The 15,638-nt window shown below is 54.4% G+C and overlaps 1 protein-coding gene across 2 annotated transcripts in view; it reads right to left on the reverse strand.

Moving 5' to 3' along the window:
• Positions 1 to 4,871: 4,871 nt before the first annotated feature.
• The window catches only part of PAX2 (paired box 2), a 77,487-nt gene continuing 66,720 nt past the window's right edge, over positions 4,872 to 15,638 (reverse strand). For both annotated transcript variants that reach the window (XM_081790474.1, XM_081790473.1), the window contains 3 exons: positions 7,781 to 7,882; positions 5,521 to 5,607; positions 4,872 to 5,046 (listed from right to left, as the gene is read on the reverse strand). In XM_081790474.1, the coding sequence (XP_081646600.1) occupies positions 4,970 to 5,046; positions 5,521 to 5,607; positions 7,781 to 7,882 (266 nt within the window). In that variant the 3' untranslated portion in view covers positions 4,872 to 4,969. The remainder of the gene's footprint in view (positions 5,047 to 5,520; positions 5,608 to 7,780; positions 7,883 to 15,638) is intronic.

Here is a 15,638-nt window from a genome sequence, read left to right on the forward strand (position 1 = left end):
TCCACGGAGACGGAGACGAGGAAGACTGGGGAATCCCCTCAGGGCCTCCGTGGGGCTTTGCTCCCCAAGGGGAATGTCCTCATTGTCTCCCTCGTCCTGTGTGCTGTCCTGATTGGCTCGGCTTGGATTTGTGCTAGAGTCCAATTCGCGTAGCAGAGTCGTTGGTACAAATATGGTGTCTACATGCGCAGGAGGGGCGGGGAGTGGGGCAGCTTCCCTAAAGGGGCCGTGTAGGTGATGGATACCATTTTGACATTTTCCGGCACAGTATCCTGGCTCTCAACTACTTTTATGCTTCGTCTCCCGCCCTCACCCTCCACCCCCTCTGTCTCTCCCCAGGCACCAGATTCTCCAGCCACATTTTATCTGGTATATTTCCATGCCTCTATGTCTTTCCTCCCGCTGTTCCCTCAACCCAGGACACCTTTATTCATCTGTTTCTAATTGTCATACTTGGTGCACCTCAGCTGGGAACTCTGTGGGGTGGGGCAGGGACAGGACCTGCCAAGTCAAAATTAGGTGAGTTCTGGGGGATACTGAAACTAGAGAATGGGCCCTCTTGGTGTCTGGGGTGGGTAAATGGGGCTGCAGTTAGAACAGGAAACTGGCCAAAGAGGGCAGAACTGCTTGGGGGCCCCTCAGATTTCCAAGCGGAAATCAGTACCTCAGGAGGGGCACAACGTGAAAGCTTCTGGGCAAAGATGGTCACTGTAGACAATGGGATCCTTGCTGTCCAACTTGGTCTGAAGGTGACCAGAATAGAACAGAAGGCAAGGGGTTCTGGTGGGACCCAGGTAAGGGCTGGCTTCTAATTTAATGAACCCTGGGAAGGTTTCCCAGTCTAGGGGCACCTGGAGGCAAAGCCAGGTACTGGGGGCCCAGTAGCCTTCTTCATGATGAGAGCAGCATTGGCTGGGCCAACTCAGGAATTTCCAGGAACTCACCCACTGGGCATCAGGCAACAGCTAGGGGTTCTGCTGGATGGATGTCCTGGGTCTTGATGGATTCCGAGCAGGATCTCCCAAGTGGGGTGTAACTTTTCCAGGGAGTACAAAAGAATCTATTTAGGCATGAGATGAGAACACTAGAACTTCTCTTTCTATGTATTCCAATCGCACCCTTTTTCTTTTTTTTACGTGCTATGAAATTCATAACGTTAGTCCGGTAGTACATTTACGGAATTTGTAAACAAGGAAATATACCTATATTGGGGGTACACGTTCAGAATTCTTTTTGCCAATAGATGTGTATGATCAAAGAAGTCCGAAGACCATTCTTCTAGGAGACTCACTGCGCAGGGTGGAAAATCGGGACTGTCATTTGCTGAGATGGGGAATAGGGAGGAGACCTAGGTGGAGAGGGAGAAGAGAGGGGATAGCCTTGATTAGGGGCTTGCTGATTTGTTGGGGATCCTTCATATCCTCCTGAAGTCCCATGATGTGGGTGAAGCTGGGCAAATGGGCTTGGGGAAAGAAAGGCCTCTGGGATCCTGGTGGGAAGGAGGTGTCCAGGAGATACCAGCCAAGGGAGAAGGTCACTCCTTAGTCTATCTCCAGGCCTTGGTTGTCATCCTTGGCAGCTCAGAGTTTCAATAGTCTTTCAAGTGAGAAAAGGCAGAGTTGGGGGCTAACGGCCGAGAAAGGAAGTCTCTGCGAGCAGAGAGACCAGGTGGAGGCTGTGACCTTTGTGGGAGGGCTGGAGTTGGGAGGTTGCTGGAGAGATAGAGGGGGTACCCCTTTCAAGTACCTGGGATGCAGCCTGGACAATCCTGGACAATCCCTCCATCCCTCCCCAAAGTAGGAACAGAGAGACACAGGGACGGCCGCACAGATCCTTCCCCGGACACCCGGGCACAAGAACAGTAAGGGTGTCCGAAAAAACGAACTGTTCTCCTACTTCTCCACTACCAGACCCTCCCAGGGCCGTACAGACCCACGGAAACATAAATAGAAGCCACCGACAGACACACAGACAGAAGCGCCTAAGCGCCCTCTCCAGGACAAAGCCAAGGGCACATGAGGTCCGGTGAGCGGCAAGTTCTCCGAGTCTCCGCGGGTCTGGGCACTGTCCAGGCCTGGAAGTAAATGACCGGCGAGGAAACTCGTGGCAGGCGTCTGCGGCCTCCGCGGTCGCCGTGTGGACTCAGGGGACAAAAATGCGGCCGAGGGATGAGCGGAGGAAGGAGCGGGCACAGCAGGCACCCCCCACCCACGGGTAGAGCGCCTCCGACGACGTTGCGTTCAGAGAGCCTGAACCCTCAATCGGGGTGCGGGGAGAGAGGCAGGGTGACCAAATAGGCCTGGTATAGACGCCTAACTCGAAGTTACCTAAGTTTTGGAAAGCGCAACTCCTTGCCCCCAGAGCGGGCCGGGCGGTGGGGGTAGCTACTGAAGGGAGGACTCATCTGGGCCTTTGCCGGATTTCAGCCATCACGAAAGGGTCTTGGCAAAGGGCGTGACAGGGAGGTCACGGTTGGAGGATCACTGAGTCAGGTATTTGGGGTCGACCAGTGTGAGAGGAGGCCTGTCCCAGAGACAGGGAGAGACAAACCTGGAGCCATGGGGAGTGCCATACAAAATTTTATTATTATTATTATTATTTATTATTATTATTATTATTATTTATTATTTATTTCTCATGTGCACAAAAAAAAAAAAGAAGAAAAGAAAAGAAAGAAAAAGAAAAGAATCAAAACGAACCGACGCGCTGAAAGTGGCTAAGGAGACCAGAGCTGTCGGGGATCTCTCGAGGGTTTGGCTGGGTCCTGGGTCTGGGGCCCCTGCCCGGCCAGGCCAGCTCCACGAGGACTGGGAAGGACCGGGCCTCGGAGTTTGAACCTCAGCGCCCTCGCCGCCCCCACTCGGGCCACTGGAGCCTGGCCGGGCGCCGGCAGTTCCCTTCAACTATTCTCTTTTCTCGTTTTCCTTTTCAAATAACAAGGCTCGAAGGGGAGAGAGATAATCTGGGCGAGGACTCCAAGCCTTTTCGGATTTGTTCAAGGATTTTTATTTATTTATTTATTTTCACTTTTATTGACTTTGTTTCTGTTATTTCGAGTCGTCACGATCCACGGGTGAGGAGACATGCAGGGCGCATCGCCGCTACCGAGAGAGCAACTACGGGGCGGGGCGGCCCAGGGCGCGCGGGGCACGGCCGGAGGGGCGAGCCCAGGGCTGGGGTCGGGGGGCCACCTCGGGGCTAGCCGGCGAGGGCTAGGCGGCCGGGCCGGGGCTGGGGGAGAGGCCGAGGGAGGGGCGGAGACAGAGACGGAGACGGAGACAGAGGGGGAGAGAGGCGGGGACGAGAGAGATGGAGAGAGGGGAGAGATGCGGAGGAGAGAGACGAGGAGAGCGAAAACACGGAATTACAGAGAAATAGCCAACGAAACAGAGGCGAGAGGAGTCCACAGGACCATGTTCGTCGTTTTGCATAGAGATTTCTTTTCTTTCGTAATTTTTTTTTTTTTTTTTTTGTAACATAAAAAATGCCCCCCTCCCCCGGGACGTGCTGTGCTTTAGTGGGCGTGTAGCTGTGTCCCCCCCTCCCCCCCAGCGAGCGGCGACTCTCACAGCACAGACAGAGGGGCGTATCTACAGGCAGGGCGGGCGGGCGGCGGGGACTCTACCGGGCGGGGCGGGGCGGAGGGGCGGGCTTATATACATCGGGGTTCGCCTTCACACGACACACACCGTCTTTTTACAAAGCAGCAGCCTGTTGGGTTTCTGTTTTGTTTTGCTTCTCCTTTTTGGAAAGACCATCATATTAAATGTAGACTTTTCGCGGTTCTGTTCGGTTCCTGCCGGAGGAGGAGGCTGGGGGTGGGGGTGGGGATGGGGCGGGCGGCCCTCACCCCCACCCGGGCGGGCGGCCCTCACCCCCACCCCGCCGCAGCTCAGACGCCGGCTCAGAACCGGCTCCTACCACCGGCAGATCGCGAGTCTGTGTCGGGGGAGAGGACGTCCAGGAACTGCCCGGGAAGACCAGTGCCCGCGGCCTACGGAAACTGGTCCTGCAGCGGGCACTGGAGAGCCTCCGCAGGGGCGAGGAGTTAGGAAGGAGAGGTGCAGAGTCGTGGGGTGGGAAAAGGACAGGCAGGGGGGAAGAATGGGAGGGCCGCAGATGGAAGAGACGCTGAGGTAGGGGTGAGATGGGGCCGAGAGTCTGGTCACTAGTAGGCGTGCCCTGGGGAACCAGGCAGTTCAGGTGGAATAGGGTAGAGCCAAGAGTAGGGCTCGGTGGGTGCGCGCTGCTGGGGCCTGCGTGCCTTGGGTCCCAACTTCGGAAAGACCTGATGACCCCAACCCCCGTCCCAAGAGCCCGCACCCCACGCCCCCATTCCGTTCCGCCTTCTGGGGTAGGGCACACTCGGAAGGTGGGGGCAGTCCGGCTGGCGCGAGCGTAAGGACTTTTCCCCGAGGGTTCGGCAGGGGGCTCTTCCTCCTTCTGCAGAAAAATCGTTTTGTTCTTAATTTCCTTCGCCCAGTCCCTCCAGCGAAGCCTCCAGGCGCCGGAGCGTCCGAGGCGGGCCGCTCCGGGGCTGGGCCGCGCTGCAGTCCGCGCTGATTGTGTGTCACAGAAACGTGTCCCCCGCGCGTGGCGGCGGGCCCGGCCAGGGTCCCGCGGTGTGGCTGGTCCGCTCCGGGGCCGGCTCGGGCCAAGTCGGGGCGAGCTGGGTCGCGCCCTCCTCTCGACGCCGCGCAGTCCAGGCAGGCGGGGAGGGGCGGCGGGCGGGGTTGGGGGCGGTGGGCCCGGGCCTGAGGGTCCCGCTCGCGGCTCCACCCGTCCTGTCCGGCCTTCGACGGGGTGGTGTGAAGGGCTGCAGGGTTCCTGGGGTGGGAGTGGGGCTGGGGCGGTGGCCGGGAGGCATCGCGTCGCGTCGGTCCTCCCTCCCTCCGGGGTGGGCGGTCAGACGGGGACGATGTGGAGGCCGAAGCTGTCGGCCTGAAGCTTGATGTGGTCCCCGCGGTAACTAGTGGCGGTCATAGGCAGCGGCAGCAGCGGCAGGGGCGGAGCCCCGGGGGGCGGCACTATAATAATAAGGGGAACCTGGAAGTTAACACAGGAGAAGAATGGGCTGGGTGAGAGGACAAACAGGAGAACAAAAAAGGAAAGAAAAGCAAAGACCTCCCCGGGGCTGGGGTCTGGCGGGATGGGGGCAACGGAGACCTCGGCTGGGCTGCTGGGCCGGTTGCCCCCAGGAGAGCTTCATTCACCGATGGGAGAGGGGCCCGATCAATGGGTGACCGCCGCCGCCCGACTGGGGACTTTCCAGGGGGGCCGAGGGTGGGGGCGGCGCAGAGCCTTCTAACCCCCGGGAAGGGAGAGGAAGGGAGGGAAGGGACGGGAGGCGCGGGCGTCCTCTAGGGATCCCGGGGCCTCAGTGCTGCACTAACAGAGCCTGCCCGCCCGGCACCCGAAGGGCGGGTCGAGGGGAGCGAGACCGGCGTCCGGAAGCAGCCCGGCCAAGCCTGCCCGCGGGCTGACGCGCTGAGCCGCCGGCCAGCCAGGTGGCGTACTCACTTAGTAAGGCGGGGTTGCTGAATCTCCAAGCCTCGTTGTAGGCCGTGTACTGGGGGTGGCTGTACGGGTTGCCGGAGAACTCGCTCCCTGCGGGAGGGTTGGGGAGTGGGGATCAGACCAGCGCAACGCCCGGGCGGACCCGACGTGCCCCGCCAGCGGCCTCCCCCGGGCCCGAGGTGCAGGTGCGGCGGGCAGGACAGAGGCAGAGCAATCCACTGGGTCTGCGTGGGGAGAGCCCGTTGCGGGGGGGGGCGGGTGCAGAAGCACCGACGGCCCTCGCACATGGGCCTGGGGGCTCGGGGCTCCGCCGCGGAGGCGCTCTGGGTCACCCAGGGAGGGTTTGTTCCGGGTCCAGGCGCGCCTACCCCGCTGCGTTGGGGTCTAGGGCCTTTTTAGTGGATACTCTGGTTCTAGGAATCGTAGCCCCCACGGGATGGAAGCCGGGGAGGGTGGCGAAGAAAGGCCCTCGGGACACTTTGTCCCAGAAAGTCCTGAGAATGGCATCTCAGCACGGTGCCAATGCAAGGGGTGGGGGTTTCTGCTGGGAAACACCGCCCCCCCCTCCCGCCTTTCCCTGGAGAGATTCGATAGGCGGGCCACGCAGCAGAAGGAGGCGGTGGGAAGCAGGGGGACAGCCCGCCGGTCCGCGAGCGGTTAGCGGAGGGCCCCGTGGGCTGGGAGCGGACGGAAGCTGCTTCCCTCCCTCCGCGGGAGAAAGGCCAGGCCTCCGGGTTTCCCCCTCGCCCTTTCTCCTGTGTGATGACCCCAGACTGTTTACAGTGATCCCTAACCGCGGGTTAAGTAGAGGAGAAGGGGCCCCTCTCCGAGAGGGAGCTGGGGTGGGGGTGGGGGATGCAGCCACTGGAAAGCCTGTTTATTGACGAGGAGGGAAAGCATGCGTGCAGCAGGATAATGAGCTTCTGAGCTCAACTGTGACCAAGAGGAACTGAGCTATCTCCTTCCCCATCGCTAATGAAACAAGTGTAATTTCCTCATCAGCACTAGATTCTGTTTAACGACTCCCCCCTTGCCACCATGAGCTCTCTGCGGCTCCCCTCATCCCCACCTCCTTGCAGGCTTCCCCCTCCCTCACCCCCACCTCTCTAAGACCTTCTCCAGCCTCCACCTGCTCACTGCTGGGACCTTCCCAGAAGAATCTCTTTGTCCCCAACACTCCTACCCACGCCCCTCCAGATCTGGGCAGGAATCCCCTCACCTACACCTCCCAGCTTTCCTTAGCCAGTTCCTCTAACTCCCTTCAGCCCCTATGGGGGTACAGCACCCCGGGGCAGTCTTCCTCTTTGCCACTGCCCTTCCCCCCACGCTCTGCCTCCCCAGGGCTGCCCCTGGATGCACATCCGGGAGTGGGGCCAGTCACCCTCTTCTGTCCTCCCCCACCGTGAGGGTTGTGTGTCAGGGAAGGGACACACAAGAGGGCAACCAGCAGGAGTGGACTGCAGGCCCAGCGAGTCTCACCCTCTTGAAGATAGGAGGGTTTTTTGGTGTGTATATGAACAGAAGCTTCAGCTCTCTCTGGCTTCAAGCCAGGCTCCCAATCTGGGATGGGAGGTTGGAAAGAGCACAACCTCCAGCTACAGTCCTCAGTCCCTAAATCCGGCCTCTGCCTCTCCGATTCACAGTCCAGACCCAACTCCTCCCAGGAGCAATGAGGGCCCGGTACCTCTGAGGAGACGTGGTTCTCTAGCTTGTCTCTCTGAAGCCAGAGTCTCTCTGGATCCTGCCATAGCCTGTCTTCTGTTCCTCTTTCCTTAGGGACTAGCTCCCTCCTCTCCCTGGGGTGGGGTCAGTTCACACTGGTTTTCCCTGTGGGTTGGTGTGGACCAGGGTGGCTTTGTCTGAGTGACTGACAATGCCCCTGGAAATGGTTCTGGGCTCCAAGTTTCCATGGAAACCAGGGCAGGCCCTTCCAAGCAGTGTCAGCTGGCTGGGGTGGGCTGGGGCACCGAGAGAGGAGCCGGGGCACAGGCTCCGCTGGGTGGGCACCGGGGAGGGGCCCTGGCATACGGTGGGGTGCACACAAGAGCCCCTTCGGCCAACTCCCTCCCTGGGTTGCTCCTGAGGGAGGACGAGGGACCAACTGCAGCCTCTAGGGAGAGAGAGGGATGGAACAGAAAAGGCTTGGGGGGAGGGGACGTTGGGTCTCCCCCCACCCCCAGCCTCAGACTACAGCCGACTCAGCAGCTCACCCACAGCGTAGTCACCCCCATCTAAACGAGGCAGCTGCACCATTGTCACCTACCAGGCACCATTCCTGCCAGGGTGGAGGTGGGGTAGCTTCCCTGGCCAGTGGGGGGCACGTGAGGGGGGTAACCAGGCAGGGTGGTGCTCGCCATGTCGCGACCTAGAAAGACACAAAGGGGAAGGGGTGAGGCCTGGAAGGGAGAGGCCTGCCTCTGCTCCCACCAGGGTACTCCGTGGGAAGGACGCTCTTGGCAAGGAAGGAGCAGACACGTGGCAGAAGAGCTGAATGAGCAGGTCCGCGTGCGCCCTTAACACGCGTTGAAGCCCGTTAGCTAAACGTCTGTCCTATGATCGGCCATGCACCTCTGCTGTTTCCAGCACTTTGTGTGTCTCTGTGTGCGTTCGTGTGCCTACGTGTTCGCCTCTGCTTGTGTCCCTTTGTTGCCCAAACCCAGATGGAGAAGGGGCAGGGGGTGACCTGCTTTTATTCCTCCTCCCCAGGAAGATACTCAGCTGTGGTCTCTCCGGTAGCCAAATGGACCTCTATCATCTTGCTCACCCCGCACCTCTCTAACACCCCATCTTTCCTTCAGGCTTGGAGGGTACCCCCACCCCCACCCATTCTGGGGCCGATGGGCATTTCTTGTCCTCTCTCAGTGGAGCTGCAGGTGCTGGGCCTGGCAGGTGTGGAGAGTGGGGGTGGGGGAGGCATCCAAGTGGGTTACTTTGCTCTTAGCGTTTATGGCATTTAAATGATATGGGGTGCCTGGGTGGCTCAGTGGATTGAGCGTCCGACTTTGGCTCAGGTCATGATCTTGTGGTTCATGAGTTCAAGCCCCGCCTCAGGCTCTGTGCTGACAGCTCAGAGCCTGGATCCCACTTTGGATTCTGTCTCCCTCTCTCTCTGTTCCTTCCCCGCTCACACTTGGTGTCGCTGTCTCTCTCTCAAAAATGAATAAAGAATTTAAAAAATTTTAAATGATAAAAAAAACCATCCCTGAAGTGAACCAGGGGCTTTGAGCCAACAGTTCAAGTGGATCAGATCAAGTTCCAACGAGCAAACCCCTCTCCCCCCACCAACTGCCGGACCTCAGTCTCTGGAAACTTCTACTAGCTAGAGTCTGGAGGGTGGGAAGCAGGGCTTTCCTTCACAGTGTCCTGGAGTGAAGGTAAAGCAAGCCAGTATTAGGGAGCCACCCATGGTTCACAGACATCTCTGGGATGCAGCGACACCTGAGTGGCCTCCCTTTCTTGCCTGTCCCCTCCATCGCCATGAAGGGATCACCACCTCCCTTACGTTTTATGCCTCAATCTTTAATGCCAACAATCTGCCCTCTTCCCTCTCCCGCAGTGCCATGCCCTAGAGACAATGTGATGCTCTCCTGGGTCCCATTTATCCTCTCCAGATTCCCCTTATCCTCCTCTTCAGCCTGTCCACTGTCCCACTCTGGTGCCTCTGTCTGACCCTGAGAAGGCAAGGTGTGGCAAGATGCAGGGAGTCACAGAACTCTGCACATCTGGCCCAGTGCGTTTCCTTTTCCTCAGCTCCCCCCACCCACCCGCAGCTTTCATCCTCCCTATGGCTATTCCAAAGTGCCCCTCGTTCTCCTGGCCACTCTCTCTGTGAATTTCACCTCATCTCCTACTTTTCTGACCCGTGTGAGTTTCCTCACTTCTCCCTCAACACATCTGAGTGATTCAATTCTCCCAAAGTACACCGGGCTACAGCTCAGGCTTTTGCATTTCCAGCTGCCTGCTGAACATTTTCATTAGCTGTCCCACTGTCACCTAAAACTGAGCAGGAATAAACGCAGACTCATCTTCCTCCCAATCAGGTCTCCTGACCCTCTTGAAGACCACCAGACCAAACACTTTAGAATCCTTCTTGATGTGTAGCCTTTGTCCTTCCCCTTTAGATGAAGTCAGTCAGCAAGTGTTATCAATTCCCCTTAGCAATGTCTGTAACATCAGTTCCGTCTCCATTGCCTCTCCCACCTCCAGAGCTCAGCTCCTGAGCACCTGCCCCTGGTCAGCCACAACAGTGTTTTTGCTTGTATTCCCTGCCTCCACGTTCTTGCCTCTCCCATCTATCCCAAGGGTGGCCGCCTGGCTAGTCCTCATGAAACGTTGCTTTCAATATATCGCTTCCCTTGTGAAGACCACCATGGATTCTCTGCGGTCCACAGTTGCAATCCACACTCTGCCAAGGCTTTCAAAGCCTCCTGGGTACTCTCCCCACCTGACTTTCTCAGCTCTGATTCTCACTCCACCTGGTTTAGTTGGACTGCTTTCATGGGCGGGTGTGCTTTTGCCGTATCGTTTTGTCTTCCGCATAGCTACCCTCTCCTTCCAGCTCGAGCCTTAAAATGCCTACCATTCTACCCATCAGGGAAGTTTCTTTCTTCCAAATTTCTACAGTGTCTGTGCTGCATGGCTGACCACGACATTATATTTCATAAGGCATCAGACCCGTTCTTTCATATTATGGCTTGCTTCCTCAAATAGACCATAATCAAACTGAGGGCAGGGCCCTGTCTTCTGCTCTGCCTTGCATGGTTGGTAACTCAATAAAGGATGCTCAATAAGTATTTACTGATTGATTCTCTATCACTCTGTTGCACTTACAGCCAACGCCAGGTGGGTTGTATTGTTTTCTGACTGTTTCATGTGTGCTGGTCTCCTTTGAAGAGGTAAAGGCTGGGGCAGAATGTCAATGCTGAAATCTGCTTTTTCTCTAAAAATAGTTTGAACAGGCCATTACGAATTTTTAGGGGATGATGAGAGATGACAGTGACTTGTATTGTGACTTATAGCCCATCAAGCAATAGAATGGTTCTCTTCTCTACTGTCTAATATAGCTAAGGTCTTATATTTCCTAAAACTCAAGAACAAACAACGGAGCAGAACCATCAGACAAGAGATCACTTCGGACCCCCAGAGAGGAAGAAGGAAGTATCTGTGCCTGCTTTGTTGTGGGTTTTCTTTCATTGACTTCTATTGTCAATAAAAGTTTCACTCCTCCTGACCATCTCTCAGTGGAGTGGGTCTGAAATGGACAAGGACGGCAATATTTATCAACTCCCTGAGAGACTAATAATATGGCATGTGCTGGTCAAAAAGCCCCAAGACAGAGGAGAGTTAGGGAAGATGTAGAGGTTTTGAAATGAGAAAGATATAGAAATCCAATTCCTCCTGGTCCTGCGATCTTAATGCCTGGAAAGCAGCCAGAAAAGTGAAAAACAGGAATTTAAATGTGCCCAAATTCTGATTTTTAGCTGCCTGGTTCCTACAGCCTGCCACACATGAATTCCTTGTAATCTGAGGTTGTGTCATACAATTCCCTACCTAGCTTCGGAGAAAGGAAGAGAGGCTGGATGCCTGGAAAGGTGTCTTCAGCTAGCCTGGAGTTATCCCCACTGCACTGTTTAGTTCCACTGGCTTTTGCTCTTGCAAAAACAGTCAGGCTAACTTCTGGCACACAGAAACTTCTGCATGCTGGAAGTCACCCGCGGAATTGTTCATTGAAAGACACATTCCCAAATTCTAGTTAAAGAACTGAACCCGGGAAGTGCTTTTTAGACATTTTTAAAATGTGAGAGAAGATGCCCAGGACGAGGAAGAAGCATGCAAGCTTCCTGGTGTTCTGCCTACAGCTGTGAAGCTGCTGCCACTGCGGATTCTGAAACATCAGCATCACCACAAAGAAGTGCCCATCAGGACCCCTGAGCCAACAGAGGTGCAAGCCGCCGCATACAAAGCACGCTCAATGGCTTCATTAGTACACAGGTGACACCAGAAGAGGAGGAAAAAATTGACCAAACTCTTGCCAGAGCCATATATTCTTCTGGAACCCCGTTGTCAATAATGGAAAACACGTACCGCAGGAAGTTTTCAAATTACTAAGACCATCATACCATTTGCCCAGCAGCATTCTTTGAGCAAGCCTCTTTTAGCGAGAGATATGAATGGGTAATGGAATCTGTGCAAGGAAGAATCGGCAGAGCACTGCAGACGGATGGACACAAGGGAGCAAAGAGAGACTCGAGAACTGGAAGCACAACCAACCCCTAAAAACAAAGGAGCGAAAGCACAGAAAGAGGAGAAAACAGCCACGTGGTGAAATACATAGGTTATTAAGTACGTGTTACCCAACAGAGGATAGGGAGAGGCAAGAGTGTTTTGCTCACCCACAGTGCCAGTCATGGGACAACAGCACCAGGAATCACAAATGGATAAGAACCCACATATGACCAGGGGAAGGGGCATTTCGTGTTGGATCCTTGCTTCCTAAGATGACAAAGTTTTAAAGATGGAAGAGCCTTCGAGAAGATCTAACGCCCTTGTTTCAAAGTTGAGAAAAATGGAGGCGCAGAGAGGCATAAAGATTTCCTAATGGGTCTAGAGCTAGTAAAGGAGAGAGCCAGAGTTCGAAGCTGCGTCTGTCCCACACCGCCTTTTAATGATAACGTGAAGCCAGATAATTCCCAAAAGAGCCAAAGGAAAGGAAAAGAAGTCATCCAACAGGCAAAAGCTCATACTGTCGCCGTTGTCATTAAGATGAGGCAAGAAAAAACAGGACATAAAGAATAAAATACTGACACCGAAAGTCTGTAGTAAAACTCCATGGGGTGGAGTATTAATCTCCTTGGAGAGTTTTCTAAAAAACAAAGAGGCTCTTTAAGAAACAGTAGTAGTCGAGAATCTTAAAGTACCCAGAAGTGTTAGCAGCACTGTACTTGATGAGGATGTCTTCTCAGTTCAACTGCAGAAGTCCCTGAAGAGTCTACAGCCAATTTCTACAGCAATCACTACATCTGAATCAGACGGTGCACTTTTGCCAGACATTCCTTACCAAATGGGCCAGATCGAATCAACTGTTTTGGAGGATCTAAGTGCAGTTCCTCTTCCAAAGCACAGAGAAAAGCAAGGCGAATGACTTTATTAAGAAATTGGAAAATTTCAGTCACCAGAGAATTTATGCTATCTTGTCAGCTCTAAGATTCAAGGGCAGAGTTGTGTTTCTACTTGATCTAGTCTAGCTAGCATTCGTCGAACGCCGATGACAGCTGGGCACTGTCCGAAACATTTTCTGTGTCTTCTCTCTTTTAATCCTCATATCCACCAACGATGTCGATCTGCTTGTAATCCCCGTTGTATAGATGAAAAACTGAAACTCAGAGGGGCGAAGTATTATGTTCGAGATTTCACAGAGAGTAGAATGGTTGAATCTGGATGACAGAACAAGCAGGACCATAGGAACTGATTCTAGAATGACATTCTTGAATATTATAGACCCAGAAAGTAGGTATTTGGTCCAGGAAGGTAACCTGGGATGATGCTAAATGAATCCTTCCTAAAGCAACATCTTGTGGCTTCTTGTTTCTTGCATGGTTCAGGTTCTTTCATTTTCTACAGCAAGGGTTTTAAACGAGTTCACTGATCCTGCAGGGACTCCATAGATATGCTTCACAGGGTCCATGTAAAGCTATGCATCAGACGTTATGAGTACACATATATAACACCTAGATGGCCTTTATCATATTCGCAAAAGTATGCCTGACTCAGAGATTGAGAAACACTACTCATAACACACCAAACGAACCTCCTTTCTTTGGCCTAAGAAAGACACCGATTTGTTCGAAAGCGCTTCAATCGTACCAGTAGACGAGATCCTACAGAGAACAGCAGGAGAGCATGTGAGGGAGCGGAGAGTCTTATCTCAAGTAGGGGAAACGTCAGCATTCCGAAGACCCAGGAAACAATAAAAAGGCAGCTGCCCGAGTGGCGGAGGTGCTCGGGCTCAGGGATGACTCAGACCACCAGACTTATTAGACACAGATTTATACAGCCAAAGTTCCAGCCGGTGAGTGTAGGGGTGCTTTTCCGCAGCATCGTTCTCTGAAAATGAGCACTTCTGCTATCCACTTGACACTGTGGAGGAGCCTAAGGCCAGAAAACATAACTCTTGTTTTACTATCCTAGTCTCAAGTTTTGTCTGCTTCTCATAAGGTACTGAAGATGAAGACATTAGATTGCTCCGAGGGTGGCGGTCTGTGCCTGCGTTTGACACAAGCATCCGTAATACTTCCAAGAATGCGCGGTTATTAAATTTGTAATTGCCGCCTAAATACACTGCACATTTCCACTGGTGTACCGATTATAATCACTTAATGACCAATCCAAGTTTAAATAATCTGCTAAAGTAACAAACTTCACATCTGTAAAAGCTGCTTTTTAAGGAGTTTCCCACTTAGTTCGTGCTGTTTCTTATTTCCAAGGTTTCCAAATCCTCCCAAAGGTTCTTCCTCGAGGGCAGAGGTGCCTGCGCGACGGCCCGCCAGCCCCGGGGAACCGTGCTGGGCCCAGAGCTCTTCATCCTGAGCCCTGCCTACTCTGGGTTCCAGCAGAGGGGGCTGTGCCCGCAGCTCAGGTGGCTGCTCTCCTAGCTGATCTTGCTTCCCACTGACAGCTGGACCTTTAGTCCCTGCGGTGTCCTGGGCGGGGACGCCGCCCAGATCTGTGTGGGCTCAGGGGGGTCTGCGCCCAGACAGCCAACCAGCTGGATACACCAGCCATGCCGTCCCCACCCCTTCCCCTTCCAGCACACTCACTGCCCTCATCTGAGCTGGCCTAGGGCCCCCCAAGGGTGGCTTCCCTTTAACTCAGCTGGACCATGGATGGAGCTACAGCCTCAGGATCCTGGGATAAGGCTAGGGAGTGTTGGGGAGAATCACATTTTCAAAGGCCTGAAAGAGAATGTGGCTATCTCCTAGTCCAACCCCCTTACCTTACAGAGAAGGAAACTGAGGCTCAGAGAGAGGGGAAGACATCCCAGCCCTCTCCTCCCTCACTTCCCCAAGCTGCTTTCTCTGGCTCCTTTAGCAAATCTCAAGTGGAGACCAGGAGTTGGGCAGGTGCTGGCGCACCGCCGCCCCCCACCCCCCGGAGGCGGGCCCAGGCTCACTGATGGCCTCAAGAGCACGAGAGACCCTCGTGCTGGGTGGGCAGAGGTTAAGCCTGTTTGCACAGTCTCCCGATACTCCAGGTCTCCCAGTTCCTCTCCGGCTTTATTTTGTTCTCTGAGACCACTGAATTGTCAGCTCTAATCCTTCCGAAAGCGCAGCGTTTTTCAGGCGCTCTGTGTAAGTGAAACCCTAATCCCAAGGAAAACGGCCACTTAAGCTGCTGGAGCATTAGGCTGCTCTTGGAGCGGGCCGCAGACTTCCTCCCTCCCTGCCTAGCAGCCCAGCCGCCACGGGGGGAGGAGAGGAGAGGATTCCAGGCTGAAGGGAGCAAAGCCCTCTCAGAAGTAACAATAGTAGCAAGGCTTGCCTCCCAAAGCTCAGGGGTGAAACAGTACTGGCTTGTTTGTCCTGAGGCTAATAGTGGGGGAAGGAAAGATTCTGATCACCCTGGGCCAGGTGTGTGAGTGTGTGTGTGTGGGGGGGGGATGTTTCCTGTCACCTTGGGGGGTGGCTGGCTCTCTGGGGGAAACAGGCTTTCAGGTCTTACCTAGGTGGCCCACCAGGACATTTCTGAGCCCTTGGTCCCAAAGCATACCTGGAATACTCATCAGGATACCACCATTTAGAATTTCTGGTTATTCAGAAAAGATTAAGTTGACTGATTTTTACTTTTACTTAGCCAAACTTTTCTTCTTAGAAAGGGCCAAATAATGAACAAGCTCAGTGGCAGGGGAGCCCCCTTTTGGGGAATTGTCCTTTGGGACCCCCCCCCCCCATGCATCTCTAAACATCTATGACAGCTGAAAGGTCCTCTGTAACCCAGCTAATCGTGAAGATAGTGCCCAGTGCTTTCTATTAGGCAACTCTTTGTTAGCCTGAGTTGGCTACTATATGCGCTTGGAATAAAGATCATTGATTTCTTAAAAATATTTTGAATTCATATTAAAACTG

Source organism: Panthera onca, chromosome D2 (assembly GCF_046562875.1).
Source record: "Panthera onca isolate mPanOnc1 chromosome D2, mPanOnc1 haplotype 2, whole genome shotgun sequence".
NCBI classification, from domain to species: Eukaryota; Metazoa; Chordata; class Mammalia; order Carnivora; family Felidae; genus Panthera; species Panthera onca.